The 24507-nt window shown below is 37.9% G+C and overlaps 1 protein-coding gene across 1 annotated transcript; it reads left to right on the top strand.

The window, feature by feature from the left end:
• Positions 1-2403: 2403 nt before the first annotated feature.
• LOC149185963 (PRA1 family protein F2-like) lies at positions 2404-3875 on the top strand. The gene is made up of 2 exons (XM_089410844.1): positions 2404-3445; positions 3551-3875. Exon 1 carries the CDS (start codon positions 2743-2745, stop codon positions 3337-3339), a length of 597 nt encoding a protein of 198 aa, XP_089266970.1. The 5' UTR covers positions 2404-2742; the 3' UTR covers positions 3340-3445; positions 3551-3875.
• The last annotated feature ends 20632 nt before the right edge of the window (positions 3876-24507 follow it).

Raw genomic sequence — 24507 nt, 5'->3', positions numbered from 1 at the left:
ATGGAGGAGACTATCATCATATTTGGGCTTTAGTTTTGTGTTACATTCCTTTTTGAAAGAGTCACTTGAATGGTGGAGTACTCAAATACAACATAGAGACCCATTCCACAAATTGTTTTTTGGTCAATCTGGAAGTGGAGAAACAAGTTTTTGTTCCAAAACAGACGAGAAGATTTTTAGTCAATTTTTGAGAAGATCATCTATCTTTATAATTCTCTTCCTCTTAAGATCATACAACAAAAACATAAAAAAATCAGGGAACATAAAATTCTCCATATGAGCTTCCCAAGAGCTTTTTTTGATGGGGCAGCGCAAAACGGTATGTGTGCTTGCGGCATTTTCATTTCCATGTATGAAGATCAGAATTTTTCCATTCACTGGAATGGCGGGAAAGGAACAAACAATAAAGCTGAGGCAATGGCTCTCTCAGGGCTCCTACAATTTTGCTCCTTCCTAAACATTCCATCTCTTTAGATCTATGGTGATTCTAAAATTATAATAGACCATGTCACTGGCAAACTTTCCATAAAGAATCATCTGCTAACTGGTTGGATGAACATAATAGATTACTTATGGAGAAGAAATAAGGATTATACTATACAACATGTGGACAGAACACAAAATACACTTGCAGACAGTTTGTCAAAGAAAGGGCTTCTATCTCAACCGGGCAAATGGAAAATGGATATACTATTGGGAGGTAACACATACCAGATTGAGGATTTTTACCTTCCTGGTACATAATCTGTTTTTGCTGTTTTATCTCCCCCTCCTATTTTTGGCCCCTAGAAACTGTTTCCTTCACTATGCATGTTTTACATCTCTACAAGTGATAATCATACAATAGGGTCTTTTCTATTTATTGTTAATCTGTTGGTCATCCTTGCTGATCCTCATACATATTGCAATGTACAGTCATATATCTCGGTTTTTCTGCCCCGTTTGCATGCTTTCAGGAGATAAAATTATGAGGAGGACTGCTTACAGACTTCTATGTCTATGTTTTTAGTTTCATGTATCAGTCAAACTATATGTAGTATGTGACTTATCTAATATTAATACATATCTTGCTTTTTTCGTACTAAAAAAAGAAAAGAAAAGGGTTAATGGTCCAAGGCAATGAGTTATTTCCCCAGAGTGAAACTTTGCTCTTTTATGGATCACTAATGGCAATGTTAGGTGGAATGGTTTTTTTTAATAACAATACAGTGAGTGTAGCTAGTGATAGCTTAATTTTACGATTAGTAACTAGTAATAATAACTATTCCTACTATGATTTGACAATTAAATTATAATAAGTTTTCCCACGGTTTAAAAAAATACAATAAATTCATTAACCTAAGAACCCACTATTTGCAAATTTTTAAAATACTCAATCCTTACAAAATTCATAGATCCGATCTCTAATTCCAACACTTTTTACTTAATTTTAAATAAATTTAATTGAAAAATATACTCAAATACAATTATATATATATATATTTTTTTACAATTAAACCACGACATTGTGTTAAAATTGATATGTTCTTTATTTTCATTTAAGATGATTGTGAAAATAATAAACACCTTTAATTAAAAAAGGGTTTGGACAAAGAATGTCATGGAAATCACCATAAATATTTAATAAAAAAATATCTCACAAAAATATCATGTTAGAGACTTCCACCCCGAATGCCGTTTTTGAATGAGCAAAATGTCCACATCATATACAACTTTTTGAAAAAACTGGAATCTATATTTTATGTAGACCGTGATAACTAACCGAACAATGTGATGCTTTTCACACGTGACCTAATGACCATTTAAGTGTCTACTGAAATTACTTATAACCAATAAAAATGAAAATGGTTGTTTTCCCGCTTAACAAACTTAACTATCTATTAACAACTATGTCATAACAAAATGAATATATTTATATTAACAAAATGAATACTTATTCACTATTTATATTTATTATATGTATTTTATTTAAGTGTAGTTTAATTTATAAATAAAATTTTGATTAATTATAATTAAAATTTGGGAAAATTTTTAAAAAATTCTAACTTAAATAGTTTAATTTGTAAATTTCAATTTTTATTTTTAAAATATTATATATTCAAAATATATTTTAAATAATAAAAAAATCACATTATTTTTTGAAATTATATATCTAATTTTCCTTGAATTGTTTCACAAAATTCTAATGAAAAAATCTATTTTCTATCTCAATTACGCTGAACATAAATTCAATTTAAATCAAATTCAAATTCATATAAAAGCGCTGCAAGTCAAAAAAAAAAACCATATGCTTCCAGAACCCACCCTTCTCAGATTTGACATGGACCTGGTTTAAAAAGCCTATATTCTTACAATACTAAGTTCAAAAGAATTAAGCTGTACGAAACCATCTTAACGGTTCAGCTTGTTTATTTTATGTTGACATTTGCGTACGCTAGGGGTAGACTGTTCGTTGTGTCGGCGTATGACTTGCAGTTAGGGGTTGCGCCATAACATATCCATTCTTCCTCCTTTGTGAAATGCCCTTCTGCCAAATCCAGTGCACAGCCACGACTCTTCTTTCGAAACCAATTCATAGAAAGGAAGAAAATACCCGATTCAATTCCTTACACACTAGATTAATTATCGCAATTGAAACCAGAAACAGCAAATCGAGCTTTCTTATATCGGTTTAGGGTTTGTTTTGTTTTTTTGGGTGACGACCTGCAATCGAATCCAGTGGAGAACTAGATTTGTTCAGTAATGAGAACAGGGCAGTCAAGCGATTCGACGCGCTATGGAACAGTACCCACAGCGCCACCGCAGATGGGCTACTTCGAACGCATGAGGGAAAATGGGGAGGCAATCTATGCGCAGCGCAGGCCATGGAGGGATCTCGTCTCGCTCAGTGCATTCGGAAAGCCCGATTCATTTGCAGATGCTTTCGCTTGCATTAGGAAAAATTTGGGTTATTTTCGAGTCAATTATGCCTTGATTATCTTGGGCATCGTCTTTCTGTCTCTGTTGTGGCATCCGATCTCCTTAATAGTACTCATCATCATGTTCGTAGCATGGGGTTTCCTTTATTTCTTCAGAGACGAGCCCGTGGTGTTGTTCGGCCGGACCTTGAATGAGGGGGTGGTTATTGGGGTATTGAGTATCGTGACATTCGTGGCACTTCTGTTGACGCACGCTACAATGACGTTCTTGATTGGGCTTCTGATTGCTGTTGTGATTGTGGTTGTTCATGCTGCCTTTCGGGTTCCTGAGGATATGTATTTGAATGAAGACGAGGTTGCTGCAGGGGGTCTGTTATCAGTTGTGGATGGCCCCGTTCCTGTTTCAACATCTAGGGTATGATATGAAAGCCCTTTCGTTAAAAGGGTTGGTCAGGGCCTTACTGGATTGATCATTATCGGAACCTTACTAGATTGACCGGCCTGGAAAACGAGAACTCAGAAAAATTGTAAGTTTATTCGGCACCTACTTCAATAACATGCTTTTGGTGCATTTTCTCAGTATCTAATTGCAGGATCTAGTGGATTTTGTGGATGTGTTTTGCATTGACTAGGAGGATTGGTGGCCGTAAACTGTCTATTTTCGAGGATTTATTGTACTATGGATGGAATAAAGGACACAACATGTGCTGGATTTACAAGATCAAATGCTCGTTTGTTTGGAAGTATTCTCCCCCATCGTTTCTGCAGCATTTTGGCAGAGGGACCTGTTGTTGTTTTCTGTCTTTGTTGTTGTATGCAAGGTTTTTCAAGCCTTATAAATGGCCGTATTCATTTTTGCAAAGGAATTTTGAATGAAGCACTTGATGTTTTGGAGATTTTTTTGTATTCAGGGTTTGATCCCATTCAATCAATCATTTGTATATTTGATTCAGAAGTGCATTTTGTACCGTTGTTTTTTCTCTGGAAACTTATATGTAGTACGTGCCAGTATGGACTAAGGCTTTTATTTATATCTATAAACAACCCTTGATCATGGGGTTCATGAATCAGAAGTGCTTAGTTATGCAAATGTATATGTTGTGCATTTGGGGTCCTACAGATGTAAATGACTCCACTAGAAGGAAGTGACGTCGGTAATATTTGATAGTTGACCTAATATTCTCCTCTATCGTTTCTGTTGCATCTTGGACTTGTAGTTTTCTGTCTTTGCTGTATGTATGTAAGGTTTTCTAAGCCTCTCAAATGGCCGTATTCTGTTTTGAATTAAGCGATGGATGTTTTGGAGATTTTTTTGTATATAGGGTTTGATCTCATTCAACCGACCATTTGTATATTTCATCCCGAAGTTGATTTTGTGCGGTTGTTTTCTTCGCTGGAAACTTATATTTGGCACATTCTAGCGTGGGCTAAGCTTGTATTTAGTTTAGCAATAAAAAAAATTGATATCTGTAAACAAACCCTAGATAAGGGGTTTCATGACTCACAAGTGCCCAGTATTGTTGTGGATTTGGGGTCCTATAGAGAAACGCAAATGAATCCACTGGAATGGAAGAGATGGCTGTGATATTCGATTGTTGACTTAATCCCCTTATTTTTAGCGTGGGCAACAGGAACTCTTATAGAAAGGAGTGAATGTTAACATGTCTTGGCTCAGTTAACAACTTAACACGTGTTATCAAGTTTTCCTTTTTATGCAAAATGTAATAACTTAGCTATTCCTAAATTAGTTGAATGGAATGCTGAATTCAACTTTTTTATTTTCAAAATATGTTTTTATTTTTAGTTTTCTATCAATAAAACAGTATGTACGAAGCATATCACAAAAAAAAATTGGCAGCAGAAAGTCCACTTCCATTACTACTTACACAAAACCAAACCATCCCAAGATCATTAATCAATCATATTCATTATGCCTAAAATTAATATGCTGTACAGGCTGGGCCGCTGCTCTTTTTCATAAAAGACAGGAGATCTTACTCGACAGTGCATATTTTATGAATTCAACCTCTTATATTAGGAGACTAAAAGTAAGATGAATTAAAACTTTATTCCATGTCTTTGATGCAAAGATGGTAAAGGACACATACACTTATCTTTGGATTGCATATCTAGAAAATTGAACTAGTACAGAGAATTTCCAACACAGGCCAGATTTCACAACATCATGTGCGGAGCTTAATGTGATCTTAGGCTATGGAGAGTTTGAACTTTGAAGTAGTTTCACAACCCAGTGGAGGACTTGCTGCCAGGCAGAAACAAGAAAATCTACTGTAGTGGCAGTTGAACTTATTTAAATGTGCACTAGCTCGGCTCTTTCTGGACATAAAAATGCTTTCAACTTTTCTAGGAGAAACTTATTGCTGGCACTTGGTACCAGAGGATGATTGAGGTGAATAATTCACAGGGAAAATTTCAGCAGTGTATTTAGCAGAATGAAAGATGCTTTATTGTATGCGTTCTTCTAGCAGTGTGCTTCACTGGGGAAAGACTGTTTATACCACAGAAACATCCATGGCTTCTAATGACTGCTTGGTCTGTCACTAGCATTCTGTGAGATCTTGAAACACTAAAAGGTTATTTCAGCTACAGAGTAGTGTAAAGAAGTTGAACTGAAGAGAGGGTAGCCGAAACTGTATGTTCCAGAAGTTGACAGGAGAGGCATGTGGATGGTGGATTTCTCTTTAGTTTACAATTTGTAAGTGATACCGGTGATTGTCAACCAATGCAACTAACACTTTAATCCTTCTTAAGGTCCACTGCAGGATGTTATTTTTTATCTTTAATTTTAAGCTTGGTTATAGTTTATCATTGTTGATGTACGTTTTTGCCAAGGTAAGAATTCCCAAAGCATTTCAGAAAAGCTATACAACATGAAAGCAAATTGCTCTAAATTGCGGATTTTACATAGAAAAGAAAATTGTTACTAATACACTTAATTTGAACAAAATTTTCCCTTCAGCATAATTTTAGTGTTCGTAGCTACTGGCACAGGAGGTCAGAACAGCCCATTCACGTGGAATGTTTCTGATGTAAATGCGAAGAAAATGTCGCATATACTGTCCTAAGTCTTTACACTTAGAATAGCATAGCATAGATCTTATGATCAAGGGACTCTATTTGGAAAATTCTAACAAAATTTGCCGTTCATAATTTTAGTGTTCATAGCTACTGGCGCAGGAGGTGAGAACAGCCCATTACAGACTCACGTGGAATATTTTTGATGTAAATGTGAAGAAATGTCGCATATAATGTCCCAAGTCTTTACACTTAGTATAGCATAGCATAGATCTTATGATCAAGGGACAATATATTTGGAAAAATAAAATATGTGAACATTTTCTCCATAATCTTTTGTACGATTTTTTGAATTTTAATTTTACTTCAACTTTGTCATTTCATAGTCATTGCTTTCCCTCTAAGTGCGCATGGATTTTGAAAGTTTTGGAGGCACTAAGCTATAAAAATCAGCAGGACGGAGATCCACATGTTCCTATGCAATTGACTCAAATGCTGGTGTTCTCTTTAGTCTTGCTTTTCCCCAATGGTTGTAGTAAAATCATGGGCATGGAGTTGATAGTCATGTTGTAAGAAAAAGAGCCAGAGAGCTATGTTTTAGAAATAATTAGGTCAACGGAGTAATACATGTTCCATTCTCCTGGTATATCCTCGATGACCGCACAACTAAGAATTTGAGAGACCAACCGGATCTTGACGATAGAATATCACCGCAGGACTAAGAATTTCAGAGACCAACCAGCACTCTCAACAGTCAATCATACTCTTGCGCACAAGAGACTGCATCCACCATCTTTTGTTACTGGTCAAAAGAGTAAATATGGAGACATTTTGTAATAGATACCTACGAACCAGGACCGGCTTCCCCCAAAATACGGAACTTTCAGATGGGGGTATGCATGATCTTTCTAGACCATTCTTGGTAGTTCTCCTTTCTAGTTAGCACAACATTGACAGTGGAGATGAGAGAATGCATCTTCAAAGGAGTTCTGAGCTAGGTTTGAACTAGTTAAAGAAAGAAAGGGTTAACACAAACTTAGTTACAAGAAAAGACAAGTCTATGATGCATTTTTCTAGGATCAAGATTTTTTTTTAGCTATGGATGATAACAATGATAGGAAGGAAGGAAGCAATTAAAGGCCCACTAAACAAATTTTACAAACTTATTGCCAGAGCAGTAAGCATAGTTTTTAGACAAGCCATATAGTCATTGCACATTCGTAACTTAATATAATATACCATCGTGTTTGCCAATGGAGCGAGACCAAATATGCCCTTGACTACAAGGCTAAGGCCATGGCTGAGACGAGGTGTGTAACCTTATTGTATTTATGTAGTTTTGTTTTTGCAAAACATAAATCAGTGTTCCAACGTATTGGTGGCAAAGCTTGCTCGCATATCTCTTTGCTAACTTCCTCTAGGTTTGATAAAAGTATTCAAATTGTCATCGGGATATGTAATAGTATAATACAACTAGCTCTACATTCAAAGCAAAGGGGAGAGGAGCCGAGAATAAAAGAAACAATGGAATTTCGATACTACTTACTCCAAGTCTCACACTTGTGCTCTCAGCTCTTAGGGAACTTAACTGTCAGGGAACTTACACTCTAGCTCTTAGGGCACTCACGATCAACTCCTCGCACTTATGCTCTTAAGTCATCTAAAAATGCTAGGCAGGAATAAATGCAGAAGGCACAATAATTTCAAGGTTCTGAATTCCTTGGCCCTAAAGCAGATGCGAGCAAGGGTTACTTATTCTAGAACATTTGCGAGAGCAAGTTTCACATAAACGATCCTATATGAAGGCACCAAAATGTATGGGGAGAGAGCATAGTGTAGCGTAAATGTACAACTCAAGTAGAGCATGGAATTACCATTGAACAGTAAAAATTGGCGTGGAGGGTAATGCCTGGCATGGCAAAGCTTGACAAGGAACTGTTGAGCATCGAGCCAAAGAAAATGACATGGAGAGATGAAATACTCAGGCCAAAATAGCAAATATGATTGAGTGGATCACTGAGAGGGGAGTTACTTGAGCTAGACATAGGTGCCTAAACTAGGATAAACTAGGATCTGATACACCATGTCAGGCCAAGGAATGACTTTTAAATGTGAGATTATATTAACAATAATAGTCTTATAGAATATAGATGGGTGACCTTTGGTTTTCATCTTCCAAAGTCGATTCCTATTCTAATTATTGATAATCCTTTTATTTACATATTTACAAGACTTTCACCCAATCCCCATGATAGGTGTCCAAAATAGGTGTCTAAAATCACTAAATTACTTAAAATATTTCATTCTTCTTGTTTCTTGCTTTGCGATAATCCTAGCACTTTTTTTATAAATAAAACTTTCATATGTTCCTAAGTGTGGATATTGTTTCCATCGAGGCCCATAATGTATCACAATGTTTCTGCCTTGAGCTAAAGGTAGTCTAAGCTTTCGAGTATCATTCTTGAACTCTTAGGTTCTATAGAGGACCCAAAATTCAAGGAGTAAAGTGTTAGGATCCTCTGTGGTCTTCCCATGAAAGCAAGGAAAGATTGTTATGTTTATGTTTTGCATTCTCATTTCTTCCTCAAATTTTAAGATAGGGGAACTCAAACACATCTACTAGTTATCTTTATGCATCTTCTTTTACCATTGTAAAGAAAGAGAATCATTTGAGAGGAAAATGAAGAGGATTTAGAGTCATTTGGACCCTCGATACTTCATTTTAGTTCTTTGAATAGCTTTCGTTTCTTAGCAACTTATTTGAAAATATCTTCAACAGATTCTCTAACTTATTTCTCAATTTTCATTAGTTATGTTTCTTTCTTGCCCTTTCCCTAATACACTTTGCTCGATCCACTGGAGTTAATTGATTTGGGTAAACAACATCCTATACGTATCTATACAACAATGCATGCATCCTTTTAAATGAATTATTGAATTTAGAAAGAAAATCACTACATAGGGATACACTTTAGGAACTCAAGTTTCTTCTTTCCCATCAATGGACTCCTAACTTAACAATCATCTTTCTTGAAGATATTAGAACTTCCTCGACAATGATGCCAAAAAGGTTTGCGAAAATGATTACAACATTATATGGGTTGTCGAATTCCTAACTTAAATTATTAACTATGGATGTGTAAGTTTATGAAGTGTTGTGCACTATTTATGCAACATTCAAGACTTAAAATGTTGTTGAGTTGACTCGATATTGCTACTTCTAGTGAATGGAAAGTAAATGCATATATCTATTCTACAAGAACATTTTATATAAGTGAGATTAAGTGTTCCATTAGAAAAGTCACCTAGAGTGTAATGGCCTTCTCTCCTCTAACTAATGCCCTATAACCCTCTCACTTTTTAGGATTGAATCTACAATACTTCAAAATAAAAGAAAACTACTTTAGAAATAAATACCCCAAAATGAAAGTTATTGCTAACAAAAATTGAAAGCCATGGAATTAAAAAGTATAACTTAATGTAATAGAGTCAAATTATTCTATAACGTGTTGAACATCATAATTTTTGCTTTACCAACCATGAGGTTATTTTATGTTGATGAAGGAGTTAAGAGAATGTGTTGCTAGACATTCTAACTAGTAAACTAAAACATGAATCATTCATTGGCCACTAAAGAACATGGGATTTTAGTCTTAGCAATTACAAGCCACAAAATAACTAGAAGGAAATCACAAATGCAACATACACATCTTAAAGTTGCAATCACCAACACTCTCTTTAATAGGGCCTTATCTTGAAGAGGATTGATGAAACCTTATAGAGGATTTACCTTGACTAAAAAAGATTGGCACTTTATTCATCAATGAACACTTCAAATTACCGATCTCTAATCTGCATCTTCTATACTACTAACCCTAATTATATGCAACTTAGAATCTACCCTAAGTTAAGCTACAAATAAGTGCATTTATAGTGCGGAGCCCTTGGATTGTTGAAGCTTCTAAAGAGTTCCAAAGATTTGTGAACAAACATTATCCTTTCATTTGAGTTGCTTTTTAGTGCTTGATTTAATGAAACACAAGATGATCAAATATGCTTAATTCTTTTAATTTACCATTGAATTTAGTTAGATTGGTGTTAGATAATATCATGAGCTTGGCCCTTCTCTTGAGTATATATCATTTTTGTTTTGTATTATTAGATGATTGTTGCAATTCATTGAATTGATTGATTAATCTATTTGGTTTTGATGATTGTTGAATAAGGGTTTCTTCTCGAGTCTAGGAACAAATTCCTCACAAACATAGTTTCCAATCAAATGAGAACTATTTCTTCAAAACGAGAACTCTAGCAAAAAAAACATGTTTTTTTTTTTTTTGGCAAGGGAAGGGGCAAATTTTCAACATTTTTTAAAAATGCAGTAAAAACCATTTTTTTTTTCCGCAAAAAACATGAAAATACACATGCAACTCGATGTTGCATCACGATTTTTTTTCGGGGTTCATTTTCAACATTTTAAGAAACCAAATTCTTTTGTGCAAAAAAACATGAAAAAACACATGCAACTTATGTTGCATCAACATTTTTTTGGGTTAAAATTTCATTTTTTTTTTTAACTGAAACAGTTATGTTTTATTAGAGAGAAACAGGTTGGGCTACGCCAATCAACCAAAATACATTCTTCAAAAATTCAGAAGCACATCCTTCCCACTCAGGGGATTATTGCCTTGATCGGGAAATCAGCATTTATACTTATCATCCCAATTTGCAACGTACATCCTATATTTGCCAGTCTGTCCGCTTCCTTGTTTAAACCCCTGAGAATATGGTAAAATTGAACTGAGGGAATTTCTCTCAGAATTCTCTTTAGTCTAGTTAGCAGCTTGTTTAGCACCGGATCCTTTAGCTTTTTCTCACTAATGAGCACTTTTATCAGCACTTTCGAGTCTCCAAAGACTAAGATTTCTCTTGAATTTTCCTCTCCCGCCATTTGACAAGCTTTCAATAAACCAAGAATTTCTGCTTGGTTGTTGGTTCTCTGACCAAGCCCCCAACTAAAACTATCTGCTTTGTTCCCATTCGAGGAAAAAATCACCCCGCCCGCACCTGACTTTCCTGGGTTGCCTTTTGAAGCGCCATCAAAGAAGATTGTGCACTTGCCCTGGGATCTCCACCAATGTTGAAAGTTGTCCTCTGAATCTTGAATTTGCCATCTTTCCTTTTGAGTTGGGCGAGGATTTGCTTTGATTCTAACGCTGCTGGAATAAGCATCCAACCACGTCCTTTCTTCAATAAGAAGGGAACTGTCATCTTTGACGGGGAAATGATTCAAAGTTTCTAAGAGCATACCCTTTGCTCGGGCAACCACCATTGCTGGAGACCAATTTGTATTGTTGAAAATGATATCATTCCTGGCGAGCCAAAGCTTCCAGCAGACATATTTCGGGACAACAATCCACACTCGGAGCCAAAGAGACTTGTTAGTGATGCTATGAGGATAATTGTCTTTCCAAAAGGTAAACTTTGAGACAACCGAGACCTGAGATGGAGGGATAACATTCAGCCCATGCAGGGAAAGAGACCAGACCTCCTTTGTGAACTCGTACCCTATAAATAAATGATCAGAAGTTTCCTTTGTGCATTTGCATAACACACAACGGTGGGGGCCTACTATATTCCTTTTGCACAAGTTTTCTCGGTCAGAATTTTTTTGTGCATCAAAGTCCAAAAGAAGAAATTAATTTTGGGGATGCTGAAGCTATCCCAAACCTGCTTCCAAAATGATTCCTGGTGAGTCGACTCCTTCCTAGTTTGCATCTGAATGTAGCCTTGAGCTGCCGAATAGACCCCGGTCTTGTCCCAGCCCCAGGAATCTTCTTCTTCCTTGTGGACCGGTGCGAAATCAAAGATTGATTCAAAAAGAATTTCCAACTGCATTTGTAAATGTTCTGGAGTTCTAGGAAATCTCCATTGCTACCAACTCCCATGGCTGTCCCATTCCGAGATGTCTTCTATTTTCCTGATTCCTTTCACTTGTAATCATGCTCTTAGCTCAAAGATTTCGCTAACTTTTGCAAGAGGAGGATGGCCCATAATGTTGTCCCTCCTTAGCATTGTGTTTTTTCCGTTGCTAGGAATCCGACACAGGTAAGATCTGAAAAATTCAATGCCTCTGCTACATAACTTCCAAGCCAAAGATCCTTTTGGATTTTTCTCCACCGTGAATTGCCTCAACCACTGATTATTGAGATATTTAAGATTGATTAATTCGCTAACCGGATGGTTAGGCTGTGTGTGGATCTGCCATAGTAACTTGCATCCCATTGCTAGATTGGCATGTGTGGGGTCTCTGATTTGCAATCCACCTTCCATGAGAGGTTGCTTCACAATGTCCCAATTTATTAAATGAAATTGATTATTGTTTCCATGACCTCCATTCCACAGGAAATCTTGAATGAGCCTTGAAATCTGGTCGGAGATTGCTCTTGGAGCCAACATTAGAGAAGCCTGGAAAGTGGGCAGCGCCGAGAGAACTGATTTGATTATAGTGAGCTTGCCTCCTGTGGTGAGCCAAAAACCTCCCCAGACAACGATTTTGTTCTTGAATTTTTCTATTACTTCCTCCCACAATTGATTTCTGTTGGAACCCAGCGTTAGTGGAAGGCCTAAGTATTTTATTTTTTCCCAGGAATCGTGCCCAGCAAAGCCTAAATGCTTTGCAATTTTCTCGATTGTGTGTTGATTTGTATTCCATCCTTACACAACACTTTTCCTCTCACTTATAAGGGCTCCCGAGATGCTACATAATTTTTGGAGAATGATTTTAAAATAATTTGCTATTCTTAGCGAAGCTCCTCCAAGCATTAAGGAGTCATCTGCAAATAGAGCATGGTTCACGGGTTCAATTCCTTTTTCTATTCAAATCCCAGGAATGTTGCCAGCTTGTTTTTCAAAAGACAACTTTCTACTCAAGGAGTTTGCCATCAGAATATAGAGGAAGGGGGAAAGAGGGCAGCCTTGCCTCAATCCCCTGGTGGCTAGGAAGTAGTTGGCAGGCCTTCCATTTACCAAAGGCGCGATCCAGGTCTTTTCTATGCAGGCTTTGATGAGATTAATGAACTCTTGACTAAAACCAAAGGATAAAAGAACCATGTACAAAAATGAACGATTAACTCTGTCAAAAGCGTTAGACATGTCCAGTTTGATCAGCATACCTTGTTCTTTTTGGGAATGGCTGGAATGCAGAGCTTCTTGGACTTGGATTACATTGTCCAGGATGTGCCTTCCTTTCACGAACCCCCCTTGAGCTGGAGAAATTAATTTTTGCAGCAGAGGTTTGATTCTGTTTTCCAGGAGTTTAGCCAGAATTTTGTAAGAGGCAAAGCATAGCGAGATCGGCCTATATCTTTCAAAAGTCCCAAGGTTCGCTTCCTTGGGAATTAAGGCAAGGAAGGTGGAATTGGTTCCACCTCCGACTTTAGCTTTCCTCAAGAATCCATGAATCATTCTCAGAAGGTCTGATTTAATTATCTCCCAACATAGTCCATAAAAATGAATTGAAAAGCCATCTGGCCCAGGAGCTTTGTTGGGCTCCATGGACCATACTATTCTAGAGATTTCCTCTTCTGAGATGGGATTCAACAACATATTATTATCATCTGTGTTAACTAGCTTCGGGATATGAGTGAGGAATTCATTTATGTCCTCTTCGCACCCATCCCTTTCAGTACTGAGAAGAGTCTTAAAATGATTCTCAAATGCTTCCTTTATCTGTTCAAAGCCTTTGCACACCTGCCCTCTGGAAGTGGTGATTTTAGCTATGTGGTTTCGGGAAAGGCGAGCCCTACACTCTCTGTGGAAGTATGCAGTGTTTCTGTCTCCAGCTTTTAACCATAAGTTGCAAGACTTGATTCGCCAATATTATTCTTCTCTTCTGAAGTAGCTGTAAGTATTCCTTTGAGCAGATTTTTCTTTGTCAATGTCTAATGAGGTGATTTCAATCTTTTCCAAATCAAATTGAATTTCAGCCAGCTGTTGGACAACTTCTTTCCTCTAACTGTTAGGAGTTTTTAAAGCCTTCTTTATCCAATCTTTCAAGGCATACTTTGCATTTTTTAACTTTTGCTCCCACACAAAGCTTGGGGAGCCTGTTACTTCTTTTTGCCAAGCTGTTTGCACTGTTTCGAAGAACCCTTCTCTTTCAGACCAGAGGACTAAATCAGAAAGGAACAGGGCCTAAGTCCTCTTCTTCTTTCAAACAGAGAAGCATTGGCTTGTGGTCTGAGGTTAATTTAGGAAGAATCTTGGAGAAGATGATTCTTCTATCCATCAGGATTGAACTGTGGATGAGAAATCTATCCAGCCTGGCTGAGATATGATTCTCCCCTATTCTATTATTGTTCCAGGTATATTCTCCTTTTACTAGATTGAAATCTACCAGATCCCATTGAATCATGAGGTTTTCCACTATGTAGAGCATAGGATCCCTGGAGTAGGAACCTCCTCTCTTCTCTTTGGGATCCATGATAATATTGAAATCTCCTCCTATGACAATGTTCTTTGGATTATGAAGTTCTAAAAAATCTGAGAGTGACTTCCAACACTCTCTCTTTTCAGCATAGTGTACAGGAACATACAAGTTAAATAGAGCTAAGGTGAGATTGCTTGAGGTATGTCGAAGCTCGGTGAAAATCCAACGCTGTGTCTCATAGAATCTTTCTAATGAGAAGATTTTTCCAGACCAAAAGGTGCCTATTCCTCCAGTCGAGCCTTTGGCACTTATTGCCTTCCCACTGCCAAATTTCCATTTTGTGCTTCTTGTGTTTAGAAGGAGTTCCCCTTCTATTTTTGTCTCTTGGAGCATGAGAATGTCTGTGGGTTCCATTTTCAATAAGTCTTTAATAGCTTTTGCCTTTGAAGGATTCCCCAATCCCCTGCAGTTCCAAGAGACCAGCTGCATTACTTGCTGCTTGTTGGGATGGGTCCTCCTCCCTTGGGAGGTCTGGTTCTGGTACTTCTCCCAAGAGTCATCTCGATGGTGGCTTGGCTCCCTAGGGTTTTTTGTCTTTCTGCTTCTTCTTCTCTAGTTTCCTTGTGTGTTCTCCTTCCGGTTCTCTTTGAGGGCCTCTCGAAGGTCTCATCCTCCGATGAGCTAGAATTCTCTATGGTCTTTTTCTTTTCTTTTTTGTAACGTCTGCATATGACGGAGAGGAATTGTTACCTAGAACCGGACTTGAGAGGAGAATTTCCACGTTACCTGAGACCGGAGAGGCAAATTCATTCGTCTGGATGAGTCCTTCCCGATCTGCTTCTGGTGGTTCTGGAGGGGTGTTGAGAGGTTCGAAGGAGTTTTTATCTTCCTCGTTGTTTGGTTCCATGCTCCCTGAGGTTTGAGGGTTTCCACTGTCTTGCTCGGATCTTTTCCTCGTCTCTTTGCCTTTGGATTTATTATTTTGCCTGTTGTGTGCTGGTTTTTTAACTTGCTTCCATTGTTCTCCTTTGTCTTTATCTGTTGTCTCCTCGCTCTTCTTCTTGCAGTACCTTGCGAAATGCCCGTACTCGTGATAGTGTCGGCATTTGAAGGGAAGTTGTTCGTAGTCAAGCTCTTGGATGTGGGTCCAATCTGCAACTGAGAGTTTGATGGCTTCAGGTAAACCGACTTCCAAGTCGACTTCAACATAGATTCGGGCACAGGAGTATTGGTCTTTTCTCACCACTTGGTCTATGTATTTTCCTAGGGCATTGCCTATATACTGCAGCGATCTCTGGTTCTAGCAATGAAGAGGGAGATGAGGAAGGCACACCCACACTGGAACTGCTGTGGGCACATCCTGAGCCGGATCGAAATCTGGTGACCATTTATTCAAATAAAGCCCTTGGGGGCCCATAAAATATGGCCCGTTCCTGAAGATCAGACTTCTGTCTTCTGCATTGTCGAACACAAAGACGAAGAACCCTTTTCCGACGAAGTGACTTTTAATTCCTTCTGAGACCAGTGGGATCCAGTTTCGTTTTACCCATTCTTCTACTGCTTTCGGGGATGGCCATAGCCCTGTGAACTGGCCAATAAGACCCCTTTCAGCTAGGTTCAACGCTGATCTGCAAGTTTCTTCCGCCGACAATTCCACCATGGGGATATTATCCAGTTTTTTCACAAACTTCTGATGTGATCTAGAGATTGTTCTTTTTCCAGCTGCTGCTATTAACTTCCTGAATGCTTTGACTTCAGGAGGCGAGGAAGGAGGAGCCTCAGAGCCACCTCCAAGATCCATTACGACAAGGAACTGCTCGGAGGGAAGGGAGAGAGCAGCTAGGGTAGTTGCAATCCAGCCATGCGCGCGGTTGTTCTCAGTTCATGTTACAAAAGAAACAATAATTTTAAATTTTCATTTTTTTAACATGGCATTAAAAACTAAAATATTTGCACATAAAACATGAAAAAAATACTTGAAATAAAAAAGTGTTGATGTCGGCTAAAATTCCAACATTTTAAAGCAATGGAATTGAAAATAAAATATCATGACTCATTAAATTGTTGAATATCATGAGCTTGGCCCTTTTCTTGAGTATATCATCATTTGTGTTTCTTGTATTATTAGATGATTGTTGCAATTCATTGAAATGATTGATTAATCTATTTGGTCTTGATGATTGTTGAATAAGGGTTTCTTCTTGAGTCTAGGAACAAATTCCTCACAAACATAGTTTGCAATCAAAATCAACATTTTTGTGGGTTAAAATTTTATTTTTTTTTAACATAGCATTAAAAACTAAAATATTTGCGCATTAAACATGAAAAAAAATACTTGAAATCAAAAAGTGTTGATGTCGGCTAAAATTCCAACATTTTAAGCAATGGCATTGAAAATAAAATATCATAACTCATTAAATTGTTGAATATCATGAGCTTGGCCCTTTTCTTGAGTATATCATCATTTGTGTTTCTTGTATTATTAGATGATTGTTGCAATTCATTGAATTGATTGATTAATTTATTCGGTTTTGATGATTGTTGAATAAGGGTTTCTTCTTGAGTCTAGGAACAAATTCCTCACAAACATAGTTTCCAATCAAATGAGAACTATTTCTTCAAAACGAGAACTCTAGCAAAAAAAATGTGGTTTTTTTTTGGGAGGGTGAAGGGGGTTGAGGGGGGAGCAGATTTCCAACATTTTTTAAAAATCGCAGTAAAAATCATCATCTTCTTCTTCTTCTTCTTTTTCCTTCCCCGCAAAAACCATGAAAATACACATGCAACTTGATGTTGCATCACGATTTTCTTTCAGGGTTCATTTTCAACATTTTAAAAAACCAAATTATTTTATGCAAAAAACATGAAAAAACACATGCAACTTATGTTGCATCAACATTTTTTTTGGATTAAAAATTAATTTTTTTTAACATAGCATTAAAAATTAAAATATTTTCACATTAAACATGAAAAAAATCCCTGAAATCAAAAAGTGTTGATGTCGTATAAAATTCCAACATTTTTAAGCAATGACATTAAAAATAAATATCATGCCTTGTTAAATTAATAAAATTCCAATAGTTTTCAACAATACGTTGAAGATAAAATATCATGACTCAAAAAAACCTAAAAGTTCCAACAATTTTTTACCATGGCATTAAAGATAAATATCATGACTAGAAAAAGTTAAAATGTTGACATTTTTCAACCATGGCATTACAAATAAAATATCATGACTCCAAAAAACCTTAAAATTTCAACATTTTTCAGCAAACTTAGATTTTCAACACATTTCGAGATCAAATATCATGACTAAATCAAACCTTAAAAATGAAAATCTAAACAAAAAATAATTATTTTTTTTAACAAAAATGAGTAGAGGATTTTATTAAATTTGCACCCGGACGCAGCAAAAAAGGGGAAATTCCTTACATTTGCACCATCTTCAAAGGATCTTTTACTGAGAAACTAACTAAGATTCTAGGAGACAAATCCCAATATCTTCTACATGTTAGAGCCTAGATTTGTCTCAGGCTGAAAAGACAAGGTTCTAGGTCCACATCAAACCACGCTCAGCCTCGTAGCTAGCCCTACGAGGACAGGAGAGGGCTCTCTCCGGGTCAATCTCGGCAAAAGGTAATCGATGAGGCTCGAGATGACTAAATTTGCAACTGATCTTAGGCTAGGTATTAAGTGCAGGGATTTTGATTTGGTTTTTTGAGGGTTTTGTTGAAGAAATGGGAAAGGCAAATTTGGGCTCGGGGATGAGGCACAGTTTCTGCAGAGGTCTGATTGGGGCAAGGAAGGCGATCGTTTTGATGCTTTAAAGCAGGTGATATGGGTAGATCAGACAGGTGAGGAGCTAAGGAGAGCAAGAGAGACTCAAGGATTCTCCTTAAACTGAAGAAAACATGAAAATTTAAACAAATTCAAAGGCAGAGCATAACAGTTATGGATTCCACCTTAATCACTCATTTGTTTCAAATTCAGAAGAAGCTTGAAGATGATACACAAAACACTAGATAAACTTACAATTACTCAGAGAAGCACACCATCAAAACATAAAGCCACATGGATCCCAAACAGTGTTGCAAAACCTTGGTCTTTCCTTTGCCAAAAATGCAGAGATACAATGTACAATAGAGTGCCAAGCTTTTCCCAAGAGTCCAACCCTGAAAATGACTTAGAAATTACATAATATAGACAAGCCAACCTCTTCCCTTGCCTCTAGGGGTCGAGCTCATCCTTCTAGGAGCTGTTTCAACCAATTCTAAACAAAGCACTAAAATCTAGGCAGTCAAAACAACTTGCCTCTATAAGGTAGGACACTGATTCATTCATTAAATTTTCACTCTTTGATGAATGAATCTTCTAGAACAAGTAACAAAGTGTCAAAATTACATCATGTTCACTCAATTACATCAAGATAAGTCAAAAATTACATCACAAAGCAAAACTAGTCAAACTGGCCGAATTTCTGAGCTGGAAGATGAAAAATTGGACAAAAAACCTCTGTGCCCTGCGCCAATTTCTATATGCGCAACGCTAATTTGGTGTTGATTTTGAGGCACTTTCTGAAGTCCAAATTGATCCTAATTGTACTTGTTGGAAAGCCCTGCCTATCTACTTTCCAACCCAAGTGGAATTTCTGAATTTGGTGCCCATTTGCCCCTCCAAAACCTCAATCTCCCAAGACTGCTTCCTGTGTGTGAAATTAGGGGCAGAGAGGTCATTTTTACGGTGTTTTTGACCTCCTAGGGACTCAAAACTTACCCAAACTTCTTGTCCATGCACCAGCAGTCATGATTTTTCATGCTGAACCCAAAAATGCAAACCATTTGTGATTTGGAGCTCCCACTCCTAAGCTCCGCGCAGAAAAAACCTGTGTTGTGCCCAAAAATTTGTCATGTGTACTGTGCTTGGATTGCCCTTTGATGATGGTATGAAACTAGGTGTTGTTGTGAGATCTGCTACCAAGGGGAACAATGCAAAAAGGGAGTGTTAGGAAGGGGAATAATGTGATGGGGATAGGGGTTAAGGGGGGATATTTTGTTTAGGAACATGTAGGAGGGTTTGGGGATTTTATAGGGTAGGGTTTAGGAGTTTTGGGATTTGAATGCAATGTTGGATTGATGAGCTTGATGTTGGGGGGGGGGGTAGGAAATGAGGAAACAAAAGGGAAATGGGGAAAGGGGAGAGTCCTTGGCGACCAATCAATAAGTCAAGACCCCACAGCAAATTTCCTTTGAATGTATTTTAAAGGGAGGATTTAGATTTTGTTTCAAATGCTACCACCCATAAACCACTCACACTTATCACCAAATTCAAAGCAACAGCAAGAATGAGGGCCTACCTGGCGAATTCATGCAAGGTATGGGCGAATTGGTGAAATTCCAAGCAAGTTTCGGGCTTGAGGCTATACGCGCCGCGCTCAAAACCCAGTGCGTCGCGCTCTTTATATGCGCCGTGCCCGTTATAAATTACACTGGGTGAAAACTCCCAGTGCGCCGCGTGCTCTATGTGCGTCGCGCCACCTGCTATATGCGCCGCACCGCCTCCAAGTCACACAATCGGCCTCTTCCACTCACTGTTTTGCTCTTGCACTTTCGAAACACAATTTCTCCCTTGGATTATGAAAGACACTTGTTGCAAAGGGATAAATAGTTTTGAAATATCTTGACAAGAGATGGTTTAAAGTTTTACTTCTTCAAAAAAAACTCCCTTCATAATGTTTTTGACTATGGCACTTTGTCATTTAATGAAACTCTGTCTTTTGGCTTTCTCATTGATTTTCTGGACTCAAAATGATGAAATTGGTTGATTTTTTGCAGGGATATAGGCGTTGATGTTTGGCAAAGGAGACCAGGGCTGCGCCTGGAGAATTCAAGAACTGAAAATTTTGAAAAATTATTACAAAAAACGAAACGTCGACTTATCTTCAAAACAGAGTTTTGAAGAGAAGTCATAATCCATCCATATGACGATAAGAATCTCTTGAGATAATGACTTATCAAGGACCTCCCTCTGACCTGCTGGCTTTATTAGACTTTGTCGAAGACCAAATTGACTGACCCTAGACCTAATGACTAAAATCACTGTTAAGACCTAAAAACTGCAACAAGACTGCAAATGACTTTTAAAATTCGATTTTGATGGACAGACCTAAGCCAGCAGTGCAAAGCATGAGGGGGATGAACGAAAAAAGCCCTTCCGTCAGAGTTATGGCATGCTCCTAATGAAATGCAACTAATCGAGCGGGATGGGAACACCTAAACATGAAATGCAAAAAGAGTTTTGATCTTTGACGGAGGGATGACCAGACCGACTCTAACACCACAATTTCTACAACTAATACTTTCCTCGTGATTACAAGAGTAAATTCTTACAAATTGCAAACTTAATAATATGCAGAAACAATACATTATTTTATTTCAGAGACTTTTGCAACAAGGATTCTACACGAAGTTGGGATCCTGAAGCTAATTTGACATTCGCTTCACGTTCTCGTTTTTCCTTATGGGATTTTTGACCTCTTGTGAGAGGCGGTTCTATTGCATTTGAGGAGAGCGATTTTCTAGCATTGGATCTTGTACTTGACTTGGCATGAACTGCTTTGATCTTCATAGCCTGTTTGTAAAACGTTGGAGTGGATCTACTCATCTCTGTAAGCTCAGAATCTGACATTGTTAATACTTTTGACCCAAAGTGAGATTTTGTATCTGAAGAGACAATTATTGAAGGAGCTTTCTCTTTATTACCCCCACCCACCTCCCTCTCTCCCTCCCCCGACATTGCTAAGTTTCCTTGATCCTCCTTTGGGGTTTCATTCAAAGGAGAAATTTCATTTTGTTCTGGATCTTGAAGATTCTCAAAAGAATTTTTGCTTAGGGAAGGTTTAGAAACTTCTTCAATAGATTTCTTTGGAGCGGCAACGTTATTTTGTTAATTCTTCCTTCGCTTTTGAACTAATTGAAAATTGCCCTCATTAGATATGGGGGTATGGATTTGCCCTACTTTAGAAACACGGGCTTGGGCTTGCTCATAATTTTTTTAGGGCAATTTTTGGCAAAGTTCCCATGAGAATGAAAAATGATGCATTTGAAGGGAATTTTCTCATAGTCAAATTCCTGAATATGAATTTTCTCATAGTCAAATTCCTGAATATGGCTCCATTCCCTTAAATTTATTTTTATGGCCTCCGGTAAACCTATAGAGAGATTTACTTTGACACAAATGCGAGCACAAGAAAATTGGCCTCATTTTGATTCTTCTTTGCCTAGATAGCGACCCAACTTATTTCCAATCGCTTTTAGTGCATCAGGCACAAGAAAATTGGTCTCATTTTGGTTCTTCTTTGTCCAGATAGCGACCCAAATTATTTCCAATCGCTTTTATTGCATCAGGTCCCCAGAGATGGAGAGGGAGGTGAGGCAACCAAATCCACATTGACACAGAAGTAATTTCAGAATTTGGATTGAAATCAAGAGTCCATGGGGAGATAAAAAGGTCTTTAGTCCCCATAAAATAGAGCCCTGATCTGAAAACCAGATATCTTTCCAATTTGTTCACAAATAGGAAAAGATAGAAACCCCTGCCTACTGCAAAGAAAGTTACCTGACTTTAAAGCTTGGGGGTCCATTGTTTTGTGATCTATTGAAGAATGTGTAACTAGGTTCGGACTTCATTATTATGAAATGTACTCTTGAATATATAAAATGAAAAAGAATTTATTTTATTTGTAGAAATTTTGAATAATATGACACTTATTCACAGAGATTATCCCGATTATACACTATTGCGGAATACATGCACAATACATAATCTCCTCTACGTTGATCATCAATTTAGCAGCATTAAAACCAATGAAACATCAATCACATGCACACATTAACACAGTATGTAACCCGAGGAAAGCATACAGCTGAAAACCCCACACTATCTGTATATTATAATGATAAAGAACATGTAACAATACATAGTACAATACTCCTCACAAGTACTCAGTACTATCTCCACCTGTTACACACAAACTAGCTCAGATCTGATGCCTGAAATCTCCTCCATTGTTTCCATGCCTCCACTGCGCAATCCTGCGAGAGAATCAATCACTCTGTGAAATCGAATTCCTCTGGTTATACTACGCAAGCCTCATGGGCAATCTCCATCCATGCATGTGCAAATCTCATGCACAACTATAGTCACAGCTATAGTCACAACTCATAGCAATCTCAACCTCAAACACCTGTCTCCACTGAACTGTACATGCACTGAGTTGCTTTATGAGTTAATAATTAGTGAATTAATTAATATTTAATTCACACAACTCATCACTAGTGTATTCTTTAGTTAGACTAAAATACAACTAGTTCAACCAAGTCAAACTGAACACAACTCCATCAACTCCACAATCAACTCCACCGAAACTCAACCACATGAGTTCTAACTGAAGTCCTGCATGCAATAGCTCAACTGACCCACAAAGAAAGCATATTTCCTTCTGACAGCTGCATGTGCCACATCTGTAGCTCAAACTGAAGTGCTGCAAGAGGATAAGATAATGTTTATAGTCCAAATATTATTACAAGACAATAATATTCAATTGTTCTATTTTTAGCCTGACAGTCTAAAAATAGAAACCTACCCATATGTCTAAAAATAGAAGTCCATCTATTTTTACCAACATGACCAATCATCCACAAATAGCATACTGCAACTTATAGACCATGATCCATATGTCTAAAAATAGACTTTGCGCCAAAAATACCCTGCGGGCCCACTTAGTGAAGGCAACTTCTTTCCACTAAGCTCCATCATCTTGTTGCATTCTCAACACTCCCTCTCAACAAGATATGGATTATCAGCAACCCCTATCTTGCCTCAGTGGTATTCGAATTTGCTCCTGGTGAGCACCTTCATCAAGATATCAGCATCCTGATCCTCCGTTGGAATGTATGAAAGTAACATGATTCTCCGTTGCACACAATCTCTGATATGATGGTACCTGATGTCAATGTGCTTAGATCTATCATGAAATACAGGATTAGCCGAGAGTTTAATGCAACTCTGGTTATCACAGTAAATCACAGTAGGCTCCAAGTAAGAACCGAACAACCCGACCAGGATCTTCCTCATCCATATAGCCTCGCATGCAGCCAAACTTGTTGCCATATACTCGGCCTCTGCTAAACTGAGTACCACAAATCTCTGCTTCCTGCTGTACCAAGAAACTGCTGTCGACCTGATACTAAAGACCCCTCCTGATGTGCTCTTTCTGTCCGTTGGGCTCCCTGCCCAATCTGCATCCGTGAAGCCACATAGATTCACCTCATCCTCCTGTCTGTACCACAATCCATATCTCGATGTGCCTCTGAGATAACACAATACATGCTTGTCTGCCTTCCAGAAGAGCTTGGTTGGCTTAACCATAGCTTGTGAAAGCTGGTTAACAGCATAGCATATATCGGGTCGTGTATTGACCAGATACATAAGCGACCCCACCAACTGTCGATAAACAATGGCATCCACTTCTTCTGCTGAAGTGGCATCCTCCTTCCTCCAACCTCCAGGAAGAGGAGTATCAACAGGCTTGCAGCCATGCATGTTGAACTTCTCCAATATCTCTCGAGCATACTTACCCTAAGAAACAAATAGTCCATCACTGCGCTGTCAGATTTCCAATCCCAGGAAATAATGAAGGAGGCCCAAGTCCTTCATCTCAAACTCCTTAGCAAGATCATCCTTGCATGAAAGTATCAACAGCTCGTCACCCGTTAGAATCAAATCATCTACATAAAGTACAATGATAAGCAACTTACCCTCCACCACAATCTGGTATAGGTTAGGATCCGCCTCACTCTTGGAGAATCCAAGTCCGGTGAAATAACTATCTATCCGTGTGTACCAAGCACATGGTGCTTGTTTCAACCCATACAATGCTCTCTTGAGCCTGCACATATGCGACTCACTACTGAAGATCTTGAAACCTTCGGGTTGTTCTATGTACACCTCCTCCTCAATGACTCCGTTGAGGAACGCAGTCTTCACATCCATCTGATGAATGTGCCGCCCCATCTGCGCTGAGAGAGCAAGAATCGTTCGTATGGAAGAATACCTTGCGACAGG

This window comes from Pinus tabuliformis, chromosome 3_1 (assembly GCF_031772625.1).
Source record: "Pinus tabuliformis cultivar Carrire ecotype Pingquan chromosome 3_1, CPIR1, whole genome shotgun sequence".
In the NCBI taxonomy this organism is placed as follows: domain Eukaryota; kingdom Viridiplantae; phylum Streptophyta; class Pinopsida; order Pinales; family Pinaceae; genus Pinus; species Pinus tabuliformis.
Note: the sequence above shows the minus strand (reverse complement) of the source record. Positions and strands in the feature narration are given on the sequence as shown.